Source organism: Urocitellus parryii, chromosome 11 (assembly GCF_045843805.1).
Source record: "Urocitellus parryii isolate mUroPar1 chromosome 11, mUroPar1.hap1, whole genome shotgun sequence".
Classification (NCBI taxonomy): Eukaryota; Metazoa; Chordata; class Mammalia; order Rodentia; family Sciuridae; genus Urocitellus; species Urocitellus parryii.
Window position 1 is genome coordinate 125072784 of NC_135541.1, and position 26271 is coordinate 125099054.

General features: G+C 47.3%; 2 protein-coding genes and 1 long non-coding RNA gene across 9 annotated transcripts; 2 read left to right on the forward strand and 1 right to left on the reverse strand.

Annotated features, from left to right (window-relative positions):
- On the forward strand, positions 1 to 8311 carry Pias3 (protein inhibitor of activated STAT 3). Of its 5 annotated transcripts, none has more exons than XM_026380984.2 (15): positions 1 to 100; positions 1718 to 1951; positions 2057 to 2135; positions 2294 to 2378; positions 2569 to 2619; positions 2919 to 3009; positions 4119 to 4253; positions 4401 to 4506; positions 4950 to 5023; positions 5164 to 5324; positions 6176 to 6309; positions 6388 to 6556; positions 6716 to 6849; positions 6994 to 7031; positions 7559 to 8311. In XM_026380984.2, exons 1-15 carry the CDS (start codon positions 77 to 79, stop codon positions 7823 to 7825), a joined length of 1782 nt encoding a protein of 593 aa, XP_026236769.1. In that variant the 5' UTR covers positions 1 to 76; the 3' UTR covers positions 7826 to 8311. The 5 variants fall into 5 exon arrangements, with proteins under 5 accessions (XP_026236769.1, XP_026236767.1, XP_026236766.1 ...); XM_026380981.2 differs by lacking the exon at positions 1 to 100 and adding an exon at positions 486 to 785; XM_026380982.2 differs by having other exon boundaries at positions 1718 to 2135.
- Positions 8312 to 10131: 1820 nt separating this feature from the next.
- LOC113176492 (uncharacterized) lies at positions 10132 to 14373 on the forward strand. Its single transcript, XR_003300073.2, has 3 exons — positions 10132 to 10609; positions 12507 to 12628; positions 13926 to 14373. It is a non-coding gene; the product is annotated as an uncharacterized LOC113176492 (long non-coding RNA).
- On the reverse strand, positions 12527 to 26099 carry Polr3c (RNA polymerase III subunit C). 3 transcript variants are annotated; one of them, XM_026380989.2, is made up of 15 exons: positions 26018 to 26099; positions 23756 to 23922; positions 22964 to 23219; positions 22672 to 22857; positions 21255 to 21343; positions 18486 to 18590; positions 18259 to 18351; positions 16833 to 16913; positions 16543 to 16594; positions 15962 to 16022; positions 15362 to 15512; positions 14548 to 14649; positions 14381 to 14430; positions 13906 to 14055; positions 12527 to 12616 (listed from the first exon to the last, which is right to left on the reverse strand). In XM_026380989.2, exons 2-15 carry the CDS (start codon positions 23900 to 23902, stop codon positions 12535 to 12537), a joined length of 1605 nt encoding a protein of 534 aa, XP_026236774.2. In that variant the 5' UTR covers positions 23903 to 23922; positions 26018 to 26099; the 3' UTR covers positions 12527 to 12534. The 3 variants fall into 3 exon arrangements, with proteins under 3 accessions (XP_026236774.2, XP_026236775.2, XP_026236773.2); XM_026380990.2 differs by lacking the exon at positions 26018 to 26099 and adding an exon at positions 25656 to 26009; XM_026380988.2 differs by lacking the exon at positions 26018 to 26099 and adding an exon at positions 25573 to 25664.
- Between the last annotated feature and the right edge of the window lie 172 nt (positions 26100 to 26271).

Here is a 26271-nt window from a genome sequence, read left to right on the forward strand (position 1 = left end):
AGCGCCGGGTGGGGAGTTGTGCGCCGGTCCCTGGGCCTGAGCTCGGGCCCGGGCTGGGCGCCTGCGATGTCTCAAGATGGCGGAGCTGGGCGAATTAAAGGTACGGCCCTCTCCGCGCCTCGCTCGGAGCCCGGCGGGCGGCCGAGCCCGGGCGGCGGCCCTGGGGGGCGCGCAGGGCGCGGACGGCGGCGGGGACCGGCTGCTGGGGCCGGCGAGGCAGGGGCTGCGGCGGCTCGGGGGCGGGGCTGCGGGCCGCGGAGGGTGGGGCCGGGGGCCGCCGGGGGCCGCGGCGCGGGGCGGGACGCGGGTGGCGGTGGCCGGCGGCTAGGGGAGGTCTGGGTGGAGCCGGCCGCGGTGCCGCGCAGGCTGGGGGCCGGGGACGCGCGGCGAGGGCGGAGGGCGGCCTGGGGGCGGGGCCAGGCGGGGGGCCGCGCGCGCCTCCGGGAGGCGGCCGCCGGGGGGCGCCGCGCACCGAGCCTCGCGCCGGGGGCCGAGCGGGACGTCCGGACCTCCCGAGCCCCGGTCCTGGGCAGCCGGGGCGGGAGGAGGGAAGGCCCCGGCCGAGCCGGGGAGAAGGAGACCCTCGGAGGCGTGGGATGGGGAGGAGGGTGGAACAAAGTTTGCCATCGCGTTCCCCAGAGGGGGTCCAGCGCGGCGCCTGGGGTGAGGGGACCAGTGGGGAGGGCTGGCGCGCAGGGCCTGCCCCTGCCTGTGAGTCGCGGAGGCCCCCCGACGCGGGCCTCGTAAGGAGAGCACCTGCGCCCACCACCGCGCAGACCCTTCAGGTAACCCCCGTCTGCGGCCCTCTCGGCGCCTGGACGCCGGTTCCCCTGCTTCCCGGCTCGGTTCCGCCCGAGACCCGGGCCGCGGGCCGGCAGGTGTTCCCCCGCCGAGCCGGGCTCCAGCCCTCGGGGAGAGCCCCCACCTCCCGGCCGCCTGTCCCCGAGGGGGTGTGGGGGGCGGGCCTCTGTCCTCCCGGGAGGCCAGCAGGCGGCGTCCACAGGTGGTCCGCGGGGTACCTGGGCTGGTGATCCCCGTGAACCCTTCCCCCGCAGGTTTGAGTCTGTTTCCCTCCCAGAGAACAGGAATGACGGAGGTGGCTACGTAATGATGCCAAGAAAGGACTTGGGGGACTTATGAGCAGTGAACTCTGACCGAAAACCCTGGCCATAAAGCCCCAGAGGCTGGGGGTCGATACCTGGGGGGACTGAGGTGGCAGGGGAGGGAGGAGCAGGGTGTGCAGTGCTCCAGCCACTGGCCCTTTTCTCCTCTGTGGGCCGCCCGACCCGAATCTGTCTTCTCCCTCCTTCTCCTGCCTTCTGTCCTTTTCCCAGGAGGCTGGGATGGGTCTGAAAGTCTGAGAAAGAGCCGAAGAGGAGATAAGCAGCTTAAAGGGGAGTCTAGGCTAGAGGCAGGGATGGAGTCGGAGGCCTTAATGGCTAAGGCTGTCTGCCATCCTCTGCCGCCACCGTCCAGTTTCCAGGGGTGTGGAGAGGGTCGCTCTGGCTCTGGGAAGAGGTGGTGGTGGTGAGGCTGAGCTGAGTGTTGCTGAGTGGACTGACACGTCCCTTGGGCCAGGACAGCTGCTTGGCAGTAATCTACTAGTTGTGAAGCACCCTTCCATTAACCCTGGAGGGAAAGGCAGCCGCAGCCCAGTGCTCTTAGCTAACAGGCTTGTGCACGGTGGGATTCCCAAGCTTCTCTCTTCTTCTCACAGCACATGGTGATGAGTTTCCGGGTATCTGAGCTGCAGGTGCTCCTTGGCTTTGCTGGCCGGAACAAGAGTGGACGGAAGCACGAACTCCTAGCCAAGGCCCTACACCTCCTCAAATCCAGCTGTGCCCCCAGTGTCCAGATGAAGATCAAAGAACTTTACCGCCGACGCTTTCCCCGGAAGACCCTAGGGCCCTCTGATCTCTCTCTGCTCTCTTTGCCCCCTGGCACCTCTCCTGTAGGCTCCCCTGGCCCTCTGACTCCCATTCCCCCAGCCCTTTTGGCTCCTGGCACCCTTCTGGGCCCCAAGCGTGAGGTGGACTTGCATCCCCCTCTACCGCAGCCCGTGCACCCTGATGTCACCATGAAACCATTGCCCTTCTATGAAGTCTACGGGGAACTCATCCGGCCCACCACCCTTGGTATGGCTCTGTGTGATCCCTCAGTCTTCCTGGACTCCAGTGTAGGCTGGACTCCTTCCTTAGATTTCAGTTCTGTGGGATTAGAAATCTGGGATGGAAGCAACTTCTGTGGCTGCCTGTGCATGGATTTGGGAATAACTGCCCCTTTGTGTCCTTAGCATCCACTTCTAGCCAGCGGTTTGAGGAAGCGCACTTTACCTTTGCCCTTACACCTCAGCAAGTGCAGCAGATTCTTACATCCAGGTACCTCTCTCTTAGTCCTCCTCCCTTATCCTTGGACTCTGCCTTCTTTCTTTTTTGTTCTCCTCCTTATTCATCCTCCTATACCTGCTTGTCTTTCATTTGTATATTTCTTCCCTATTCTCTGGACATCAACTTTATCTCTGTCATTCACCCCTCCCTCTGGAGGCTGATACCTTTCTCCCTTTTACAGAGAGGTTCTGCCAGGGGCCAAATGTGATTATACCATACAGGTGCAGCTAAGGTGAGTTAATATTCCCTCTCTACCCTGCTGGGCTCCTAGTAGGGTGGGAGTGAAATAGGGGTTTGATAGAGATTCTGCCACTGTCCACTTGTCTTCTAATTAGTTATACATGACAGTAGAATGCATTGTGACACATTGTACACAAACGGAGCACAACTTCTCCTTCCTCTAGCCCTGGGACTGTTGGATGCTTAGGGCTGTAGACAGTCGTGGTTGATTTTCTGAGGTTCCCTGCCTCTCTGCCAGATTCAACTCCAGTAACTGCCTCCCACCTTTTATCTTTTGTCATCCCTCACCAGGTTCTGTCTCTGTGAGACCAGCTGCCCCCAGGAGGATTATTTTCCCCCCAACCTCTTTGTCAAGGTCAATGGGAAACTGTGCCCCCTTCCGGTAAATGCCTTTTCCATCTCCTGACAGTGACCCATTCCTGTTTTAGTTCAAAAATAACAACTATAAATCTATTATGAGAGAGATATGCCCAGGACAGTGTCTGCCACATAGTAGGCACTCAGTTTATTGATAGAGTTGATATACTCTAGAGAGTATTAAAATAGGACTGGACATAGTGGCACAGGCCTATAATCCCAGCAATTTGGGCAGCTGAGGCAGGAGGATCACAAGTTCAAGGCCAGCCTTAGCAACTTAGTGAAGCTCTAAGCAACTTAGTGAGAACTGTCTCAAAAAAAAAAAAAAAAAAAAAAAAAGGGCTGGGGATGTAGCTCAGTGTTAAAGGGCCCCTGGGTTCTATCCCCATATTGCTTGTGCACGTGTGTGTGCGCGCGCGCGCACGCACGCACACACACACACACACACACACACACACACAAAGGGTGTGGGGGATGCAGCTCAGTAGAATGGTATAATGCCCTTGGGTTATATACTGCCAAAAAGAAAAAAGATACAGCTAAACAAAAGTTCTATTTGGACTAGAGAAGTGACATTAGTTCAATCCAAAGGTTCAGGGAAGACTTCTTTTTTGTGTGTGTGGGGTGGGGGTACTGGAGATTGAACCCAGGGACACTCAACCACTGAGCCCCATCCCCAGCCTATTTTGTATTTTATTTAGAGGCAGGTCTCACTGAGTTGCTTAGTGCCTCACTTTTGCTGAGGCTGGTTTTGAACTCGTGATCCTCCTGCCTCAGCCTCTCAAGCTGCTGGGATTACAGGTGTGCACCATGGTGCCTAGCAGGGAAGACTTAAAAGTCAAAGCCCTAGAGCTCTATGTAGAGGAAGTGAGGTATCCCTGTTCTTCCTCCTAAAGGACTTAGTGAGTGGGTTCGAATTTCCTTGGTCAGTAAGTAAGCTCTCCTTTCTTTCCAGGCATGAACCCCCTACACAACCTTAGGTAATATCCCAGTTTTGTGTGTCACTGAATGGGTCATGAGTGAGCCGACCTCTCCCCCAGGTGGTCAGCAACCTGAGACAAGGTGTCTTTTGTTGTCATAGCAGAGCCCCTTCCCAGAGCCACCTCTCCACTGACCAGCTCCTCCCTTCCTCAGGGTTACCTTCCTCCCACCAAGAATGGGGCTGAACCTAAGAGGCCCAGCCGCCCCATCAACATCACACCACTGGCTCGACTCTCAGCCACTGTTCCCAACACCATTGTGGTTAATTGGTCATCTGAGTTTGGACGGGTGAGCAAAACTAAAACAGGGTGCCTGGAAAGGCCTACAGGAGATGAAGGGACATCATCTCTGTTCTTCATGGGACAAAAGAGGGTGGTGGTGGTGGTATGAGAAGCCGAAGCTGATTTTCTCCCCCTGACTCCCTCCTCCAAGTAGAATTACTCCTTGTCTGTGTACCTGGTGAGGCAGCTGACTGCAGGGACCCTTCTACAGAAACTGAGAGCCAAGGGCATCCGCAACCCAGACCATTCTCGGGCCCTGAGTGAGTAGCATCCTTTTCCTCTTCCCCCTCTGATTTGGACCTCAGTCTTCTTGGCCCTCCAGCCTTCATAATACCTTTCTTGTGACAACTTCCTTCTCTTTTCACCCGAACTCCAACTCTCTCCTGTACTCCCTACCAGTCTTCACGTTGAGAAGCCAGACCGTTCCCAGGATGGATGGGATCTGGTTCTTGGACTGGAAAGCAGCTTCAGATCCTTCTAGGTCATCTCTAATGTAGCCATGTGTAAACCACTTCAGGAATTGGGAAGTCTCTCCCTCACACCTAGCCTTTGTAACCCAGATCTCAACCACCCACGGGACCAGTCCAGTGATCCCCAGACTCTCCACCCAGCTGCCTTAGCCAGGCATCTGCCTCGGCCTCACCAACCCGGGGCTTCCTTCAGCCTTACTGACCCTATGGCTCTGGCCTCACTCTTGTTTCAGTCAAGGAGAAATTGACGGCTGACCCTGACAGTGAGGTGGCTACTACGAGTCTCCGGGTGTCACTCATGTGCCCGGTGGGTACAAGGGGAGAAGGGAAAGGGGAGGGAGGTCGGGCTGAACCTCTGGACTCTGAGGAGTGTTCTTTGGGAGTGAGAGTGAGGTTTTCTGGAATGAAACCAGGGTGAAGTCTCTGACTAGAAAGTTCTCTCCTCAGCTAGGGAAGATGCGCCTGACTGTCCCATGTCGTGCTCTCACCTGCGCCCACCTGCAGAGTTTCGATGCTGCCCTTTATCTACAGATGAATGAGAAGAAGCCAACATGGACATGTCCTGTGTGTGACAAGAAGGCTCCCTACGAATCTCTTATTATTGATGGGTAGGGTCATTTTTCTTCCTCTTAGCTAGGCATCCACCAGGACCCTCTTGACATAAATGGCTTAACTTCCCGTCACATGAACTCCCGCTCTCGCTCTGTCCCCTTTAGCTGTACATTCACAAATGTACATACATGCAGACATGTGCGTGTGTGAGTGTGACAATATTAAGGAACATGTATGTATGAGGCCTAGTGCTGAGCACTTTTGTGCCTTATCTCATTGAATCCTCCTAATAACCCTGTGAGATAGGTACCATAGAGGAAATTGAGGCCTAGCGAGATCGAGTCTTGCTCAAGTTTATACTGTTAGTAGCGCAGTTATAACTGAACCAAATTGTTATAACATATTGTTTTAACAACTATCTCACCTTCTACTGAGCATAGCAATAAAGTTCATTTGAGGGTCTGGGTGTGCTAATCCAGTTAGATTTTTTTTTCCTTACAAGCAAAGAATATTTTATTTCCCACAAGTAAAGATTTTTTTTCATAAGCAAAGAATTTCTTTTTCTTAGTTAATCTTATCCATCTTCTAGAGTCTTCATATGGGTCTTGCTTACAGTGTGTTTTTTGAGATGGTTTAAGGAGTTCTGTATCTCTTTTTCTATCTTGTTCCTAGATTATACCTAACAAGTGCTCAGATTGTATTTATGTCAAAACCTAACAGCAAAAGTTTGCAAAGTTCTTTTACATATATACTTACTTTGATTTCAACAGTGACTCAGAGGTCTAATAGGGTGGATATCCCTATTTTACAGATGAGGAAACTGAGTCACAGGAAGGTGAGTCACAGAACTGAGTACTGTGCAGCCATCTCCTGGGCCTCATAAATGCCCATCTTTCCCTTCCTCTAGTTTATTCATGGAGATTCTTAATTCCTGTTCGGATTGTGATGAGATCCAGTTCATGGAAGATGGATCCTGGTGCCCAATGAAACCCAAGAAGGAGGCATCTGAGGTTTGCCCCCCGCCAGGGTATGGGCTGGATGGTGAGTGACCCCCAGACCCCCAGCTGAGCTAAATCTCAGATGGCCCTTTTTCTAAGACAGTCCTCTTACCACCTACAGGCCTCCAATATAGCCCAGTTCAAGAGGGAAACCCTTCAGAAAATAAGAAGAAGGTTGAAGTTATTGACTTGACAATAGAAAGCTCATCAGATGAGGAGGATCTGCCCCCAACCAAGAAGCACTGTCCTGTCACCTCAGCTGCCATCCCAACACTACCTGGAAGCAAAGGGTAAGAGAATCTACAGCAAAAGGGACAATGGAAGAGTCGGGAATGCTTTCTGATCAAACCCGGAGGCCGGGAAAGGTGGAGAGGGTAGAGGGGACCTGGGAAGTCGGCCTGGGGGACAGTGTGGTCCACTAGCTGCCCCAGCCCCTGCTTTCCTTACAGAGTCCTCACACCTGGTCACCAGCCCTCCTCGGTGCTACGGAGTCCTGCCATGGGCACCTTGGGCAGTGATTTCCTGTCTGGTCTCCCACTACCTGAGTACCCACCTGCCTTCCCCCTGGGGGCTGATATCCAAGGTATGACACTGAGGCACAGATGGGACCCTGCTCCTTTGCAAAGTCTCCTGGGTCTCCTCTGAGAAGCCACCATCCACAGACCTTGTCTTTTGGCAGTGAAGGGGTCAGATAGGAAGTTGATTTTGATTTTTCTTTTCCTGCCAGGTTTAGATTTATTTTCTTTTCTTCAGACTGAGAGTCAGGTAAGTGGTTCCTTTCTCCATGAAGATCTGAGAGCTCTGAAGCTTCCTTTCTAGGCACTGAGGGCACCCTGGTCTCTGCCACTGTCCCTGGGAACTCAATCTTTCCTGTGAGGGAGGGAGGATGAAGGTAGCTGTTTCCCCCTCGGCCCCACTAGTACCTCCTCAGACTCCTACATGTTTTCCTGGAACCTGTCACTGTTCTTTGAGGGTCTTTAGTGTCGTCCGCCCCTGCCTGCTCGCCTTCTCACATCCTGTGCACCTAAAGCACTGGGTGTACCCCGCTGCCGCCCAGGCCCCACATTTCAGACACCTCAAGGCCAAGAACCTGGTGTGCTGGAGGGGCTGTCTCCAGGCAGCGCGAAAGGGAGGGGTGTGGGAGAGCAGGCAGAGCACAGAGGTCCTCCTTCTGGAGAAACAAGAGCCCTTGAAGCCCACAGGGGCTCGGTGACCCCATGGGACATTTCTGAGCTGAGTTTGGGAGGTGGGAGAGTGGGGATAGACCCTAAACTGTGCCCTTGATTCCTCAGCACTATGGTCCTTCCGTCATCACCTCGCTAGATGAACAGGATGCCCTTGGCCACTTCTTCCAGTACCGGGGGACCCCTTCCCACTTTCTGGGTCCACTGGCCCCCACACTGGGGAGCTCTCACCGCAGCTCCACTCCAGCACCCTCTCCTGGCCGTGTCAGCAGCATTGTGGCTCCTGGGGCGCCCTTGAGGGAGGGACATGGAGGACCTCTGCCTTCAGGTCCCTCTTTGACTGGCTGTCGGTCAGATATCATTTCCCTGGACTGAGTTCCTTGGATTCTGGAACCTTCACTGTCCTCCAACACTGAGCAAATATGCTGTGTGGACCCCAGCCCCTGGCCACTCTCATCCCTCGGGGGCTTTGGCCAAAGGCCACACAGACCTTCAAGGACACCTCCTTTGGCCTCATCTCTGCCTAACAAAGCCAGCAGCAAAAGGTCAATATTCAGCTTCTTTTAAAGGACATTGGGGACTGTTCTTTAGATGGTGGCACGTTCCTTTGCTGTGTTAACCTAGGCAGTGGGGAGCAGATGAGATGGGGTGGCAGTTGGGGAAGGGTTGGAGGCTCCTGGGGAAGGGGCCTTTTTTTTGTCTGTGAGATGCCCTCTCCGTCCCCCAAGCCCAACCATTCATACTTTTCATGTCCATTCCGTTCCCTTTGGCCACACAGGCGGCGGGACAGACAGGCAGTTTCAGAGATGGACAAAAAACCTCTATTTTGTGTTGTGGATTTTTTTGTACATAAACAGAAAACTCCCAAATACTCCAAAGATGACTTTCCTGCCCCTACTTCCCAGTATGACTGAGTAGGAGAGAGGCCTTAAGTCAAGATCCCCAGGGTTTGAGAACAGGGAGGGCCCAGCGACTGCCTGGGTCCCTCTCTATTTATATATTTAAGTTCACAGCGGGTCTGAACACTGACCAGCCTGGGGCCTGTGCCTCTGGAGGCCCACCTGTGCCTCTCGAGGCCGTGGCCCTGGGCTTCGCCCTGGCTCATTTTGCACCTTTCCTGGCAGGTGGGAGGACCCTTGTGCCCTCCTTCCCAATCTCTCTTCTCTGGCTCCTCAAGGGCCTGGAACCTATGTTGTAATTTTACTTTTTACTTTCAGAGTTGTAGCAAAGTTCTCACCCTAATAAAGGTTGTGAATGTTCTGAGTGTCATGGAGGTGGGCTAGGGAGGGGGTGGGCACTTCACTTTCCATATCCCTGGGTTGGGGGAAGAGGGTCCATGTTCCATTCTTCCTTTGATGCCCTACATCCACGTAAGCTCCACTTTCACCTGATGGCGTGTTACTCTGAGGACTTCAAGAGCAGTTATTCATCCCTTCCTCTCCTGCATGCCCATAAGAACCCTAGACCATTCCAGCCCCAATGCCGCGGAGCCCTCAAGTCGTTCCTCATCTTTACCTGTGCACATGTTGCAGCCGTAGCCGGAGGGCCAACTTGGTTCCAGTGCTGATCCTCTCCTTGTCCTCCTCTGTGGTTGGGGTTGTCCACAGCAGTGTGGTCGTGGGACCGGAGGTTGGGCTCCTCCATCCTCCTCTAGTTCTCCTGCACTGCAGTGTGACAGCTCTTGTCTGAGTTGTCCCTTAGAGCTTAGAAAGGACTACTTTTTTTTTTTTTTTAATTTTTAGATGTTGATGGACCTTTATTTTGTTCATTTATTTGTATGTGGTGCTGAGAATCGAACCCAGAGCCTCACACATGCTAGGCAAGTGCTCTGCCACTGAGCCACAACCCCAGCCCCTAGAAAAAACTTCTTTTTTAGGTCATGTTAGGTGGTTGGGTATTAATCTCATTTTACAGAAAGGCAAGAGGTTCAAGGAGGGTGCCCTTAGTTGAGGGTCAAACTTAGGTCCTCATTTCTAGCCAGTTGGAGTAAGAACCCTTGGAGTTTGATCTCATGTATCTCCCAATCATCAGTGAACCAACTCATTCCCTAAATCTTCTCTACACCACAAAATTCCATTCTAAAGAAAAGAAGGGAACTGAGTTTCTCAGTGTGTAAGTGGTGTTATGTTGGAGGCTAAGGAAGAAGCTCTCACTTCCAGGATAGAGGATGGGCGGTCCTGAGGGAGATCTCTGGGAGTTTCTGTCCTATCCAGCCCGGTCCTGGCTCCTGGCCGCGGCACCCACTGCAGCTGCTGTATCTGGTTCCAGCCACATAGAGGCGCTCACCTCACTTGGGTTTGGTTGGATCCGGACCTGGGATTAGACATGTTGATTTCCTTAGCCATGGCCTCTCCCTGGCCTGTTCTGAGCACAGCAGACCCACAGGTGGAATGGAGAGAGACATGGGGCAGGGGCAAGAGAGATGCTACTGGTTGTTCTTGTTTCTCCCTCCTCCCACATCCTTAATCACACTCCGTGGGAACCATGTTGGTTGGGTTCCCTTGAGTCTTAAGTTCCGTTTTCTTCCTCCACTGCCAGACCTACCTGCAGCTGCTGCCCTGACTCCTGGGAGATCACAGGTGGATAAAGAATGATGCGATGGTATTTGGGGAAACCCCAGCTCACCTAGGATAGGCAGACTAAGAAGAAGACAGCCAAAGTGAGAAATTCCTGTTTTTCAGACTTCATAAGTATAGTTTTAGGATGAAACAAAATGCTGGCTAGAAGCTGAGAAAGTGGATAATGTGGTGCGGGAGGGACATGGGGAGGGTTGTCATGGCTTGAGGACCCCAGTTTACCCACACTTCACCGGTTCCCCAGTGCCCAAGGCAGGTGGAGGCTATTCTGTGGACTTTGGGGGTCGTTGAGGTCTCAGTTAAATAGGGAGGACCTCTTCCAGGGCCCTGTCTCAGCTCCCATAATCCCAACAGACCCGAGACAAGTGGCCCTGGGGCAGCTGTAGTCCAGTCTCCTCCCACAGCTCTCCAAGTCCTCCGTCCGCAGCTGGGAGTCACGGAGGGCAGGTCAGAGGCTAAAACCTGTCTCCAGTCCTTTGGTCCTTTCCTCCCTTACCCACGCCCAGGGCGGACCCGGACTTGGGTTTCTCGGCTCGCTCGGGGCAGGCGGGTCAGCTGATCAGGTTCCACATGTCCACCTACAGTAAGTGGAACCCATCGGGCACGGAGGTGGAGTTCGGCAGAGGCCCCCCCACCCCAGTGCGCGGGGTGCGCTCCGTGGCCGAGCCAGTTTGGGGCCCGCTCCTCTACCCTTCCCAGGCTGGAAGGGCATGTGGGGGAAGGAGGAAGCAGCTTTCGCTGGCCTCGGCCGGGTCGCGGGGAGCCCCGAGAGTACGTGTCAGCAAGATGTCAAGGAGGCAGGCTGGCCGCGGGGCTGCACGGGACGGCCACCCCGGGACCCACGCCCAGAGGCCCGGGCTGCAGGCCAAGGCCCAGCCGGGCCAGGCGGGGCGGGGGCGCTCGGAGGGATGGGCCGGCCAGCCCCGTCCTGGTCCCCGCCGCTGCCCCTTCCCGACCTGGAGCGGAAGTCGCCCGAAGCCTCCCAGGAAGGGCCTGCGCGGTCGTGGGTCGCCGCCTTCCGCCGCGCGCCCTCTGGCGGCCGGCGTGCTCCCCGTCCCGTTGGGGACGGTCCCCGGGCTGCTGTCCTCAGGCCCCCGCTTCCCCTCCTCCGACTTCTCTGCTTAGGACGATCTCCGCACGGACGCTCCCCGGGGTCTTGCCACCTCCGGCCACCGCTCTGTGCACGCCCCTTAGAATCGATGACGTCCGTCCCCAAGTCACTCAGGCAACGTTGGGTACCGCCACCTTCCCTCACCTCCCTCAGAACCGAGTGCCCGGGTCCTGTGGCCTTGAACTTCCCCAAATCTGACGTCTTGCTCTCCTGGGCCTGCAGAGCCCAATTCCCAGCCTTCCTCCCTCCCGCACGTCCCCACGTCCTGTCCAGGTCGTCCTCTGCCAGGAGCCAGAATGAGCTTAAGTCGGTTCACTGTAATCACCGGGCGGTGGAGTTCACTGCCACCTACCCGTGCTGCCCAGCACAGCTGACCCACCGTCAGCCCCGGCCCCTGCAGTCTCTGTAGCCTACACTCTGGCACCACCCGCGCCCTATTTCCTAGTCCTCGCTATTTGTAGTTTGCACAAAACCCAGCCTCTACCCCTTTCACCTGGAACAACCCTCACCTCTCAAGCCACAGAGGGTCCCTTTCCTTTCTTGCCTCTGTGCACCTGGCACCGACTCCTCCACTTCAGCTCTCCGTGTACTCGGCTCTTTGTATCCCTAAAGTCTTGCTCAGTTCTTGGTACTAAGTTAACTATGGTGGGAGGGCTGAGGGCAGAGCTGGGCTTTTACTAAATTTTGTATATTGTATTAATTAAGCACTCTTGTTTAAAGAATCAGAACACACACTGGTTTGGATCATAAACCACATGTAACTGCTTTAAATGAATTGAAGCTGCTGGGACAAATTATATCCATGATAGTGAGAGAGAATTTAGAGTTGTCATTTTCCAGAGACCATGTGAAAAGGAAAGCGATAATTTTCTGTTTGCTTATGAGAAGCCTGGCATTGTGCTGTGTTCTACATTCATATTTTCAGATGTACTAGAAGCCCAAATATGACTGCTTGAGCCAATCCACCTGTTAGCCCTAAAAATAGGCTTTCCCTCCACTTCATGGTAATCTTCCACATTCCCTACACAATGTGTGTATGTGTTAAAAATTACAGCTCAATGAAATAAACAACAGACTTTTGAAAATGGAATTGATGGCTTAGGGAGAAATTTCTATTGTGAGAGACGTTCAAACACAGGCGTGGCTAACTTAGATGATTAATTTTAATCATTTAAGATTCTTTCTACTGCCAAGATTTGATGAGGGGAGAATATAATGATGAGTCTAAACCAGTCAGCAGACTTGAAAAAATGTGTCAAAATTTTCCAGGTATTTTCATAAAGGAATTTTCAGTATAAGAATCTGCAACTTATTCCACTTAAAAGAATGCATCCAGGCACCTCCTTTATTTTTCTTTCCATCCCCCCAGATATTTTGAGGAAGATGCTTCTTCTGAGTCATTGTCTCTTCATGGTGCTCTCGATGTATGACTCCAGCAAGAAGATTGTTTCATCTACCTGGATCTCACTGGCATCCAACCTGAATGAAAAAGTAAAAGCATTTGCCCAGACCGAATGTTCATTAGTATATTTAAATTTAGAGGATGGGGTAGTGTCTTGGTTACCCTTGAGAATACTGGGTGGAAAGCAGAAGAACCAATAAATCACTTTTCATTTTCTGAGCATCTTTTACGTGCCAGGCACTGTGGAAGCTGCTGAGTGTGTACAAGATAAAGCCTCCGTTTTTAGGGAGTTTAGCCTAACTTGCAACCAAGAGAAAGACTAGCACACATAAAGGTAGGTAAAAGGAGCTAGTGTATTTTAAAATCGTGAGAAGCTAAGAGTGGCTGAAGCGTAATGTTAGTGGTGATTAGGAAAAGAAGGGGACTTTCTTAACCTGATGTAAGCCTCCTAGGGGAAAAACCACAGCTAACATCATACTTAATGGTGAAAAACCTGAAAGCTTTCCCCTAAGATCAGGAGCAAGAGTAGGATTTCTTGCACTTCTACACAAAAATTGTTTTTTTTTTTTTTAAAGGTGTAGTTGGACACAATGCCTTTTGTTTTATTTACTTATTTTTATATAGTGTGGATTGAACCCAGGGTCTTGCTTGTGCTAAGCGAGAGCTCTACCAATGAGCTACAACCCCAGCCCCCAAATTGGTTGTTTTTCTCTATACTAGCAATGAATGATCTAAAATAGGGACACATAGGTAAATAACAAACAAAACAAAACAAAACAAAAAACTTGGGAATAAACTGACAAAACAGGTGAAGTCTTGACCACAGAAAACAGTAACTCATTGTTGAAGGAACTTAAAGATGACCTAAGTAGATGGGCAGCATGCTTGTTGTGCTCACAGATAGAGGATTTTAATGTTAAGATGGCAGTGTTCCCCAAGGCAGTCTGCATGTTCATCATTATCCTGATTCAGGTGGGTGATGCAGAGTAAGAAGAAATGAAGGTACCACAGGCTGCTATGAAATTGTGAAGTTCACTGTATGTCACACAAAGTCTGGTCTTTATACCATAAAGATAGGTAGTCAATAAATCATCTGAAATAGTGATATTATCAACCATTTTAAAGATGATAACTTTGAAAGCACTATGAGATGGTTTGGATGAGGAAGTCATGGGAAGGTCTGGAAGGGATGTGTGAAGGTCTGTACGGGGACTAGGATGAAAGGCCATATTTGGGATACGTAACTGAGCTGAGGAAGAAGATGGTGAGTTTAGGTTGGCCCATGTTAAGTTGAGGTCTGGCAGGATATTGCGATGGATTTGTCTGGAAGGTATTTTGAAATATAGCTTGAAGCTATGATGCTTACTTGTTGACATTCCGTTTCAGGGTCTCCAGCTGCTGACGTTCAGGAGCTGTGATCATCTCTTCTATTTCTTGCAGCTGTGCCTCCTCTGCACCTGTGGCCTGCATAGATGCAATGATGGCTTCTACCCTCTGAGACTTTTCTAGTAGACGCCTGTCAGACAAACACAACTCTGAGGCATCTTCCTTAACTCTGAGGTTTTCTTACCCTTTCTCCCTGAGGCACAAGTTCCCCTTTCACCATGTTCCTGATCAAAGTGGATAACAGCACCTTTAAAGACGTTTTCTATAGACTTACTCTGCAAAATTATTTGGGGGTATACTGGAAAAGTCTAGACTAATGCACGATTTATGCCAACCTTAAACAATGATTCAATTAACTAGACTGGTTATTGGATAATTGTCTCCATTTCTATAGAAAATTCCCTTTAGGCCTTTGATCTTGAAAAATGTAAATGACAAATGAAAATGCTACTCACTTGTTCTCTTTGGTTTCAAATTGTCTCCTTTCTATTAAGTTGGCTATGCTCTGAGGAAAGAGAAGAAAGACTAGAAATGTATATAGTTGTATTATTTAAAGTGGGTAGAGGTGGCACAGGATGAAACGTCTCAGTGAAGGGAATGGGAAGAAACCACATGAGGTTACCTTGTAGCACCTGTGCAACAACATGCGGGCAGCTGATAGGACATTCACAGTGTATAAATAGAAGGTCCTAGATGGGGCATGGTCTGGTGTTTTGGGAATTTCCTATTTGTCATAGAAAGAAAAATAAGAAAAATTGTACGACTTTTTCAGAATTGGCAAAGTAAGCACCCATCCCATTCAGAGTCATTCAATTCTCTCTTTCACTAATACTTTCCCCTTCCCTAGTCATCTAGTCGCTCTGTTTATGACACAATCAGCCACATGAAGACTGCATAGCCCTGATTTTTTCATTTGACTATCAGCATCCTAAGTGGGAAAGAAAGGGAAGGCAACTAATACTTACTGAGCAAACTCAACATGCCAGGTGGCTCATATTTGACCTTGACAACCAAACATGTTCTTATGACCACAATCTGTCACCACTGTTTAATGATGGTAGGTGACTTGTTCAATGTAACTGGGTAAGAGGCAGAGCTGTGATCTGCTCTAAAACCTATTCTACCTACTTCCCGATAGCGTCTCTGACATATACTCAACATATACTATTGATAGAGTTAAGGCTCAGGAAAGGACAGGAATGATAGGAAAAAAGGGAAGCATGGTGTTAAGGCAATTCCTTGGCTACCTTTCTTACTAGGCCAGTTAAAGCTCCACAGTATACTTTAAGTGCTTGTTATGTCTTTGTTAATAAATTTTTCTGTCTCATAGCTGGATTCAGAGTTTGCTTGGGGACTCAGTTTGCTTGAAACTCTACTTCAAGAGTTTTTCTCACTCTAGGACAGTTTTGCTGGTTGGCATTTATATGCGTGGCTACCTGGAGTGAGATGAAATTTTCCGAGAGCATCTTATATAGCATATCCTTTGCCTCCTTTGCAGGAATCATTGCAAAGTCCTCCACCTGCTTCTGTTCCAGGTGTTTCTTTTGCAAAACTAGACGGAATATTCTGGCACAGCGAGATCCGAATCTGGAAAGAAATAAACAAAGTAAATAGCGTACCAATACGAAAAAAAAAAAACATTAGCTCCTGGTCTTAGATGGTTGTTGTCCTAGTCCACAAGTGGAGCCAGGACCAAAAGAACAGCAATCAGAGAATTCCTTCACAGCTCCACAGGCTGGTGATGGTATTGTTCATCATAAAGGAGTCACCAACTGCTGACTCATTTGAGTGCCACAGTTATTGTGTTACAAGACTTTAAAGAGGCTGGTTAATTTGCATCACCAGGAATTAAACAGTGTTTTTTTTTGGGGGGGGGGGAGTGCAGAGTAGTAGTAGGTGGGGTCCATAGCTGTTCAGTGGAAAAATGGGGCAAAATGTGCCTTTACTGATTACTTACATAATGATTAAATGCTTGTTCAAATGAGGTATGGATAGGAAGTGTCTAGCTCCAATCCCAATCAGAATGACCCCCTTACCTCTCCTGTACGACGGATTCCAGAGTCGCTGTGGCTAGAGATGCTAATGCCTTATGGAGGTCTTTATGTAGAGGATTAAGGTCACTTAGTAATGTTTTAGCCTTGTCATTTTGACAGTTTTATTCCTAAGTTTCTAATTTATAATTAAAATTTAAGTGACATTTTATTTTTTACATTAGTTTTATTTATGGTATGCAAGTTTCTTAAAATTTTAATTAATGAAAATGTTTAAGAATTTTGCTTAACTAAAATTTGGTTGAGTAAAATTTCTTTTTATTTTGTCATTAATGTAGTTAATTGAAAATTCATAGAAAAATAGAAAGTTACTTCAATTTTCTAATTTATTTAGTATAATAAACATTACCAGATCTTTCTTTCATAAGTCACCATTCTGCTTTAAAGCTCAGGGTACCGTAGTAACTAAGAATAATTGGTAGGAGTAGCACAGTGCTAGAGAGCTTGCCTAGCATGTGAGAGGCACAGGGTTTGATTCTCAGCACTGCATATAAATAAGTTAATTAAATAAAGGTCCATCAACCACTAAAAAAATTTAATGAAAAAAGAATAACTGGTAAGGATACTGATGACATACATTCCTCCACCACTGTCGCCAGACTTTCCAACAAACTCTAGCTATTAAAAAAAAGAGAAAGAGTGTTAACTGAATGGAAAGTCCAGTGATTCTGTTTCCAATGGAGTGAATCTGGCCAAGAGTCTGCACCAAGTACCTTTCCTATCAGATGATGGTGGGGAAACCGTCTGAGCTGGCTAGTACAGAATGAGGCTACAGGAGAATGATACTAGGTGTCAGTGGCAGAAGTAAATTGTAAACAGAGGAGCAGGAAAAAAAAAAGTGCAAAAACAGACTTACTGGATCATCTGCCAGCAGAGTGAGATACTGATCAAGAACTTGCTTAGAGATGTTGTAGCCAACCGGCAGGGACCTGAAGATCTATGGAGCAAAAGGGGACACTGGAAATGGGCTTGATGATCTAGGATTGCTATCATTAATAAAGATGTTTTAATTTTAGCTATCACAAGTATTAAAAAATGTTCAAAAAATATTCACTGTAACATTGTTAAGAGTAAGAAAATAAGAAACAACCCAATGTCCAGTAATAAGGAATTAAAATAAACTACAGCATGGGCATTAATGGGATAAAAGAAGTCTTATACTGTCATATGAAAAAGTAAGTTGTAGGGCTGAGGATGTAGTTCAGTGGTACAGTGCTTGCCTAGCACGTGAGAGGTCATGGGTTTGACCCTTCACCACAAAACAAAAAAATGAGTACAATCTCATTTTTTTTGGGATAAAATAAAAAATACATAGATCTACATATATGTTAGGCTATATGTTAAAAAATGCTCCGAATAAACATATATATCAAACTATTAACAGGGATCTCTGGGGCTGAGATTATGTAAAATTATGGATATTTTAAATTGATGTATATTACAGAAAATAAGAAGCATAGATCTTAAGGGTTCAATTTGATCAGTATTGATAATTGTATATACCCATGTAACTACCAGGCACAATAAAGAACATTCTACCACCCTTGAACCTTTGGGTAAATGGTAACTTTAAAAAATTTAGCCACAACATTCAATTTAAATAAATTATGAAATATAAATATATTTGATATATTAAGCATTAATATTTTAAAGATAATACAAAATTTAGCTGGGTATAGTGGCATAAGCCTGTAATCCCAGCTACATGGGAGGCTGAGACAAGAGGATCACAAGTTCAAGACCAGCTTGGGCAACTTAGTAAGACAGTGTCTCAAAATAAAAAAACAACAGGGGCTGTGGATATAACTCAGTGTAGAGTACCCTTGGTTCAGCGTCCAGTACAGACACAGACACAGACACACAGACACACACACACACACTTCAAACACAAGGGGTCAAATACAAATAATGCCCAAATGCCAAGGTTCTCAAAGATTCTTTTTAAATTTTTTTGAGATAGGATCTAACTATGTTGCCTAGATTGGCCTCAAGTGATTATTTTGCCTCAACCTATCCAGGAGCTGGGGACTACAAGGTGCACACTACACATACTGCTAGTGAATTCTTAGAACAATTAGGAATAAGTTATATATGACAAATAAGTAGATTTTTAAAAGCTGGATCCCAAGAGACCAAGTATTTCAGTGCTTACCACTTGAAGGTAATCTAAATAATAAAAACCCTTTTCTTTCAAAGCTTGGGCCTAGACCCTAGGCTCCACGTATGATAATTGTTATAATATCCACAAGTCTTAGAAGCTAGCACAAAAACATGAAACTCACCTCATTGGAAGACAATGGTTGAGTGAAGGGGGCACTAGAGGGAGTGGTAATCTCACTCATCCGGAGCATGGTCCGCACAATCTCACTGCTTGTCTGGGTTTGAAAAGTAAACTGGGATTCAGAATTAGTTGTGTTGCCCCAGATCTGGCTATGTGCCAAGGGCCACATCTGGCAACTGAATTACTTTATTCCCTATGATCACTGAAAGACCCCCATGTAGATACAACCTGGTCCATCCTGTTGGCAACTGCGCTCACAATGGCTTGGTCACGGAAGTGTTGGTGGAGTCTCTCAAGGTTGGCCTGCCAATAAATCCCATCATCTGGAATGGGCTGAAGAGGAGAAAAGTATTATTAGAGAGAAACGTTTAAACAATGCAGAGTTTTCTGGTGAGGAGCTTGGATTTGACTGTTCACTGTTTCTTTTCCTCTACTATAACAACTAAATTGGTTGGAGAAAAATCATTCAATCATATGAATTAGTGTCTTGATAAATTCTAGCTTCAAACTAGTTCTCCACACTAATCTCCAATCTATTTCTATTTTAACTCTTTTCCATTATCTCAAGTCTCCTACTTGATTCTTTCTTTCTTACTTTTAGCTGATGATCTTGCCTTTGATTTCACAGAGAAATCAGAAGTCATTAAGTAAAAACTCACTTGACTTTGTGCACACATCCTCTTTCTTTCTTGCTTTAAAATTTTTTTTTCTTTTTTGGTAGCACTGGTGTGTGGAGGGGGGTCAAACTCTGGGCCTTGTGCACACTAGGTAAGTGCTCTATCACTGAGCTACATCCCCAGCCAGATCTCTACTGTGTATTTTAATTTTTGACATGTTTATGTGCATGTTTATGGAGTACAGTGAAATATTTAAATACACGTATAAAATGTGTAATGATCAGATCAGGGAAACTGGCATTATCTATCACCTCAGAGATGTGTATTCTTCATTATCCTTAACGTTGTTAACTGCATTTCAGGTTCTAATCATGGCTCAACTGGATTATAATAGCTTCCTAACTCATTTTCAACAGGATTGAACTAAGGAGTGCTTTACCACTAAGCAGTCCTTTCTATTTTTTATTTTTGAGACAATTATTAAGGGTATAAATTGCTTAGGGTCTCACTAAGTTGCCGAGGCTAACCTCAATCTTGTGATGCTCCTGCCTCAACCTCCTCAAGTTGCTGGGATTACAGGTGTGCACCACCTATCCTGGTGACTTTCTCACTAAAAAAACCAAAAAAACACATACACATTCATTCTCTCTCTCTCTCTCTGTCTCTCTCTCTAAGGGTACACATTCATTCTCTCTCTCTCTCTAAGGGTACACATTCTCTCTCTCTCTCAGGGAGTAACCGGGATTTTCTGGTTCTAATCTTGTGGCTTTTGCACCACTCTCCCATTTCTCCTAAGAATGCTTTTATCTTCTTAGGTCACAGTTCTGCTAAAGGATCAGATGAAAGCTACGGAGAGGTCCACTAAAATATGCACATGAGCACAAGTACAAGTGGACTCTGGAATCTTCCATGGAGCCAGACAAGTTGTGTGAACAACGGGCTATACATCTATCTACATTAACAGATCCTCCTGCCTTCAGGATACAGGCCAAACCTTAGTTGATCAACATGTGCTAGTATTCCATATGCTGCCCTTAAGGAATTTATATTCTACCGAGGGCACAACAACAAACACATACATAAACAATATATAATGTCAAACATGAATATAAATGCTGGAAGATAAGGAAATGGAAAAACGTGTAGAGACTGTAATAGGGCCGGGCAATGGTCTTGAACTCCAAGAAAAAGAGCATTTAAGCTTAGATCTGAATGATGAAAGAGGCAACTACATGAAGTTGTGGTAAAAAACATGTGAAGCAGGAGGAATAGTAAGGAGAAAGCCTCATGTGTTTAAGGAACAGAAAGAGAGTAGATAGAACACAGTGATCAAGAGGGAGAGCTGGGAAGAAGTGAGAATGATCACATAAGGCTTAACAGTCTGTAGTCTGCAGTTCTTGTAAGATAATGAGAAGCTATTAAAGGAGTCCAGTTGCTGCCCCCCCGACCCCCAGTACTGGAAATCGAACCTACGGCCTCATGATGTTAGGCAGGCATTCTACCACTGAGCTGCCTCCCGTCCTCATGATGTTAGGCAGGCATTCTACCACCGAGCTGCCTCCCGTCCTCATGATGTTAGGCAGGCATTCTACCACCGAGCTGCCTCCCGTCCTCATGATGTTAGGCAGGCATTCTACCACCGAGCTGCCTCCCGTCCTCATGATGTTAGGCAGGCATTCTACCACCGAGCTGCCTCCCGTCCTCATGATGTTAGGCAGGCATTCTACCACCGAGCTGCCTCCCGTCCTCATGATGTTAGGCAGGCATTCTACCACCGAGCTGCCTCCCCAGCCCTCTGTATTTTTCATTTTGAGACGAGGTCTCACTGAATCACCCAGGCTGGTCTGTCTGCTTCCTGAGAAGCTGGGACTACAGATGTGCACTACTGTGCCCAGTGAGTGATTAAAAAATAAACAAACAAACAAAAAATTTAGGTGATGGTGTTCTTTACCCAGATGAGGAAGCTTGGGAGGGAGCAGATATCTGGGAGGGGGATACCAACTATTCTGCTTTGGCCATACTAATTTTGAGACACTTACTGAAAATCTTTATAGGAATGTTGAGAAGGCATATAAATATAGGAGTTTAGGCCTAAGTGTCCTTCTGGACTCATTTCTCACTATTGGCCCCATGTGTCTACATGTTCTAGCCATACTTTTGCACATACGGTTACACTGTTCAACACATGAAGTGTGTTAAGCCTCAGAAGGAAGACACAATGGTCCTTGTCCTTCGTTGGGTCACTCCTGACCAGTGATATTTGATATTTACTCCTACTACCTCTGAGCTTAGGGACCTCTAAGCTCTCTTGGGGTTTGTTATCTGTGTGCTCTTTCTGGCCGGCTTCAGGGTGAGAAGTCTAATCAAGAAGCTCCATTACCTCTTTGTTATCTGTGGTGTGTTTTGGTCTCTTGGCTCTGGGCTCCCCAGCAGCATCTTCGTCAGATGATCTCCTCCTTTTACCTTTTCCTGCCAAATAAAACAAATCAACAGTTAGGTTATATACCATCTGATGAGAGAAATGACCAAACATGAGGGCAGGTGTATTTTCACCCCAAAGGCTACCTGTAGGTTAGAGTTGTTTAAGAGGCTGAAGAACTAAAAGAAATGCTTTCTTTTTCCCTCAAACTGGTCCTCCTCCAATGCTTCCTTTCAGTAATGGCATCATTATCCTCTCACATGTGCAAGTTAGACACACAGATGTTATTTTTGATACCCCTCTCTTTTAACTGTTTCTTATTCTTTTCCTTTTTTTGAGGTAACAGGGATCAAACCCAGGGTCTTGTACCTGCTAAGCAAGTGCTCTTCCACTCAGCTACATCCCAGCTCTTTTTATTTTGAAATAGGGTATTGCTAGGTTGCTCAGGCTGGGCTTGAACTTGGGATCCTCTTGCCTCAGCCTCCTGAGTAATTCACTACTTCTACATCAATTTTTCACCAGTCTGTTTTCGTTTACCATTTGCCTCATCCTCCTATCCTTTCTGTAGATAGAAAAATATTTCAGAAATGTAAATTAGATCCAGTGATCCTGGAGGCTGAGGCAGGAGGTGCAAGTTCAAGACCAACCTCAGCAACTTAGCCAAGACCTAAGGGCTTAGTGAGATTCTGTATCAAAATAAAACATTAAAAAAAAAAAAAGGGCTGGGGATGGGGCTCAAGTGGTTAAGTGACCCTGGTTTCAATCCATGGTGCCCCTCGCCCCCACCAAAATGTAAATTAGGACATGTTAATTCCAAGCTTAAAAATCCTTAGAATAAAGCACAGGTGCTGTATAAGGTCTTGCTTGACTTGGCCGCTGCTTGTTGCTCTAACCTGATACTTCTCTTTACTTTGCTCACCTTGTTCTAGCTATACTGACTTTCTTTTATTTCATAAATGCCCAGTTTTTTTCCTTATTGCATACTAATCCCTTTGTTAAAAATGCTTATTCTCTATTACCTCATTGGTTAGTTTCAAATCTTAGCTCCAATTTTGCTTTCTCAAAGAAACATGTGCCCTAACCCCATGCATAACTCTACTCTCCCATTATATATTTATTAACATCTTTTACTTCTCCTTCACAGTACTTATCACAGTTTTTTTTTATATATCTATGTGATTGTTTGATTAGTGTGTATCTCCTATACTTCAACTTAAACTCCAGTAGGGTAGGAATCATGGTTTTCTCATTATTTTATATCACAATGTCTGGCACTGAGTGAATACTTGGTAAATGCTCAATTGATTCACTCATTTAACATTTATTAAATAAGAATCCACCATGAGGGCATTATGGTTCTATGTTCAAAATCTCTTACCTATCAAGCTCAATTTAGGAACCAGGTACATGTCCTTTTCATTAACAACAAGGGTTGGGGCAGGTGGTGGTGGTCCAAGATCTGAATTCTCAATGGTAGGCACTAAGGGACAGCGCTGTACAAAGTGTGTATCTGCCAGTCGCACAAATGTATTTGATACCTCAGCATAGTCCATGGTCTTGCCATCTGTGCAACAGAAGGAAAGAGGGAGGTCAGATGGCCTAAGATGACAGTTCATTCCTTTAGTCAGCCAACTGATGCTCTTGCTAACAGGTATGCACACTGCACTTACCCTCCATGGTTTCTGTGAGCCGGTCTGCCACTTTCTTCACAATAGCTGACATCGTCATTTTGCCATTCAACAGCAGCTCCTCAACAATCAGCTCTCCAGTGTCGCTGTAGAGTGTTTTGGTAGTATAGATGTACCGGGGATATCTAAGCATTCGCAACACCCGGCTGCACTGAGCTTCATACTCCACCACACCACGTTTATGCACTTGATATATCACCAGGTTATGTTGGATCAGGACACAAAGGGCTTTTTTCACCTAGATAGAATTCAAAAGAGAAGACGTGGAGACAGAGCTCATAACTGCTGGCAGTTTTTTTTCCTATAGTTTACTAAATATCAGGGGATGGCTAGATAAGAATTTCTGTTCTTATTTCCTCTCTGTTGGAGTAGCTAATAACAATCAAACATCAGTAGAAGAAATCAGGAAGACTCCTTGCTATGATGTATATATTTTCTCTGATCTTTAGCTTTCACATAACGATTTACTTTCCTTCTATCATTCTTATTATTACTTAAAGGTAGTACTGAGATTAGTAGATTGATTATGAAAAAATGAGATGTAGTATGGAAAGAATAAAGATTTATTTAGCCACAGTGATCTAGGAACACTCTGAGAAGCAAAACCTCAGGGCTGAAGTATCACCCTCTGTCCCCACAGGAAACACTGTTATATCTTAGAGTAGGCTTTTCCACTTCAACTTTTTAGGATAAGAAGCAAAAATATTCCAAAAGTTGGTGGAAGACATTAATGAAGGAAATTAAAGATAGCAAAATGATGTCATCTAAACATACCTGATCCAGTGATGTTCCCGTGTCATGGGCAATTACTCTAAGTGGCTGGCTGCCAGTTCTGATTAAGTGAACTCCAATTTTTTCTACGATCTCTCCAAAATGCTCTTGTAGCAACAAAGAACACAGTTTAATTTCCGCTTGAGTCATTGTACTGGGGAGTCTCAGAACTAAGAAAAACAAGAATGTAAATTCATGTATTCTTTTTGGAGGGCAATTTGACAATACATATGAAAAGCTTTAAAATATTACATACATATGACCTCACAATTTCATTTTGGATAGTGTTCCGAGGAAATAAAGACATCGTTCATTTTCTTTATAATACTGACATATGGAAACAACCCAATATCTAACTACAAATTATGGTATACTTATGTACAGATGAGGCAGGACACCAGATAGGAAACAGGAAGCAGGTTCATTTGGCTGCAGCCAGGTTCTGAGGGCATAGCTTTCGCTGTAATCAACTAATCCCCCTGAAACTCAAGTTCAGGCAGTTTCAGAACTTTATACCCAGTGTGTAAGGTGAAGGGCTCAGAAGTTCACACAGAAGCAGCTTTTCCTTTCACTGTTCTGGGCAAGTTAACTCTTCAAGTCAGCGACTGAGAAGGGGAGACCTTCTTCTCCCCCTTCTTCCCTCCCCCTGCCAGCTGTTACCATGGAGCCCAATTAGTAACCTTTTCTCCTTGAAATGTAAACATCTGTGTGAAGCTCTGGCCCAAAGCCAGAGGTCTAGTTAAAATAATCTGTTTTTCTTATCAACTCTGCATTTGCAGGCACACTTCCCTTGAAAACCTTTACAAACTGGGCTGGGGTTGTGGCTCAGTGGTAGAGCGCTTGCCTAGCATGTGTGAGGCCCTGGGTTTGACTCTCAGTACTGCATATAAATAAAATAAATGTTCCATTAACAACTAAAAAAAAAAAAAAGTAAAAACTTTACAAATTGATACACACATAATAGACAGTTCATAAATGTTTGTGAAAAAAACTAGGAAAGAGATGTTCAGCACCTGGAGTGCTGATCTCTTTCAGGCCGCTGGCCAAATAAGACAGAGCAACAGAAAATAGGAAGTTTAACTACATTGAACTCCTTTGCTCATAGTCTTTAAGATCAATTATGGGGAAGATTTCTGGAGAAGCTTAATTAAGATTTTCTGTGGATGGTGTGCCACTACACTTATACAAAGGTATATACACTAACATTTAAAATAGTTTAATACAATACATACTAATATAAAATAGTTCCTAATATAAACAAATCACAAAGAAAACGGGCCTAAACTTCAATTAATGTAGAAAAATAAAAAACATGTATGTACAAAAAAAAGATTGGAAGTCTGTATGTCAGGTTTTATGGGATTATGTGTCATTCTAACTTTCTTTAAAGATTGAGTGTAGATGATTAGCCAGGCTGCGCACGCCTGTAATCCCAGTAGCTCAGGAGGTTGAGGCTGGAGGATTTCAAGTTCAAAGCCAGCCTCAGCAATTTAGCGAGGCCCTGAATAACTCGGTGAGACCCTGTCTCTAAACAAAACAATAAAAGGGCTGGGGGCGCTGGGGCTGGGGCTCAGTGGCACAGTGTTTGCCTCTCCTGTGTGAGGCACTGGGTTCGAGTCTCAGCACCACATATATAAAAAAAAAAAAACAAAAACAAAGATCCATCAACAACTAAAAAAAGAAAAAAAAAAAGGCTGGGGGTGTGGCTCAGTGATCAAGCGTCAAGCGCCCCTGGGTTCAATTCCTGTTACCAAAAAAGGAAAATGAATGAATGAATGAATAAACAAACACTGAGTGCAGATGACTTTTCTGCTCCAGACCTTAGTTGCTACAAAGAGTCCCCACTGTTCAGCGGGTGAACTGGCAGTTTCTCCTTCGGTCCTTTAAGGGAATAGAACTTAACAGAAATGGGGCCAAGCAGCGCTTCTCAACAGGGGTTTCAACGGGGAGCTGCAGATCCTGGCGGAGCAGAATTCACTTCTTGGCTCGACCCCTTCACCGTACAGACTCGGAGGGCTGCCTCGGGGACGACTCCGGGTCCCGGCTGCGACCCCACAGCGCGGCCGCAATCCTCCAGCTGCGCGGGACGCGGGTCTCGCCCGGCCTCCGTGGCCCGAGCCCCCCGGTCCCGGCTTCCGAGCAGCTCCGCGCCCTGGGCCCGCGCTCCACTCCAGCCCACGGCGCTCCGCTCGCTTCACACAGGTTCCGGTTCTGGATCCGGTCTCTCGGCGGAGAGTCAGAACCGCCTCGTCTGGACCCACTCACCCCGGGGTCAGTGCTAGTCCACCAGCGGCAAACGCCAGGCCGCCGCCTCCGCACGTGGGCTCCCGGCGCCCGCCGGTGGTCGCCGCGCCCGGGCAGCCCCGGGGACCTTCCCGGAAGCAGAGGGTCCCCGCCGCGGGTGCCGCTCTACCCGGAGTGTCGGTGGTTTCCGGGGACACTCTTCCTTTCCTCTCGCTGGCAGGCTGGAGGACTGGTTGAGTTGCCGGCGGGCGGGCTGCGGCAGGCGGACTCTCCTT

Coding starts and splice junctions, on each gene's coding strand:
- Pias3 (XM_026380980.2), top strand. CDS start 597: ATGGGGAGGAGGGTGGAACAAAGTTTGCCATCGCGTTCCCCAGAGGGG. Junction 2,620..2,918: donor ACCATACAGGTGCAGCTAAG/GTGAGTTAATAT, acceptor ATCCCTCACCAG/GTTCTGTCTCTGTGAGACCA. Junction 6,310..6,387: donor GCCAGGGTATGGGCTGGATG/GTGAGTGACCCC, acceptor TACCACCTACAG/GCCTCCAATATAGCCCAGTT.
- Polr3c (XM_026380989.2), bottom strand. CDS start 23,902: ATGACTCAAGCGGAAATTAAACTGTGTTCTTTGTTGCTACAAGAGCAT. Junction 16,914..18,258: donor AACCATTGTCTTCCAATGAG/GTGAGTTTCATG, acceptor TTTGCTCCATAG/ATCTTCAGGTCCCTGCCGGT. Junction 15,513..15,961: donor GAATCCGTCGTACAGGAGAG/GTAAGGGGGTCA, acceptor ATTTCTTTCCAG/ATTCGGATCTCGCTGTGCCA.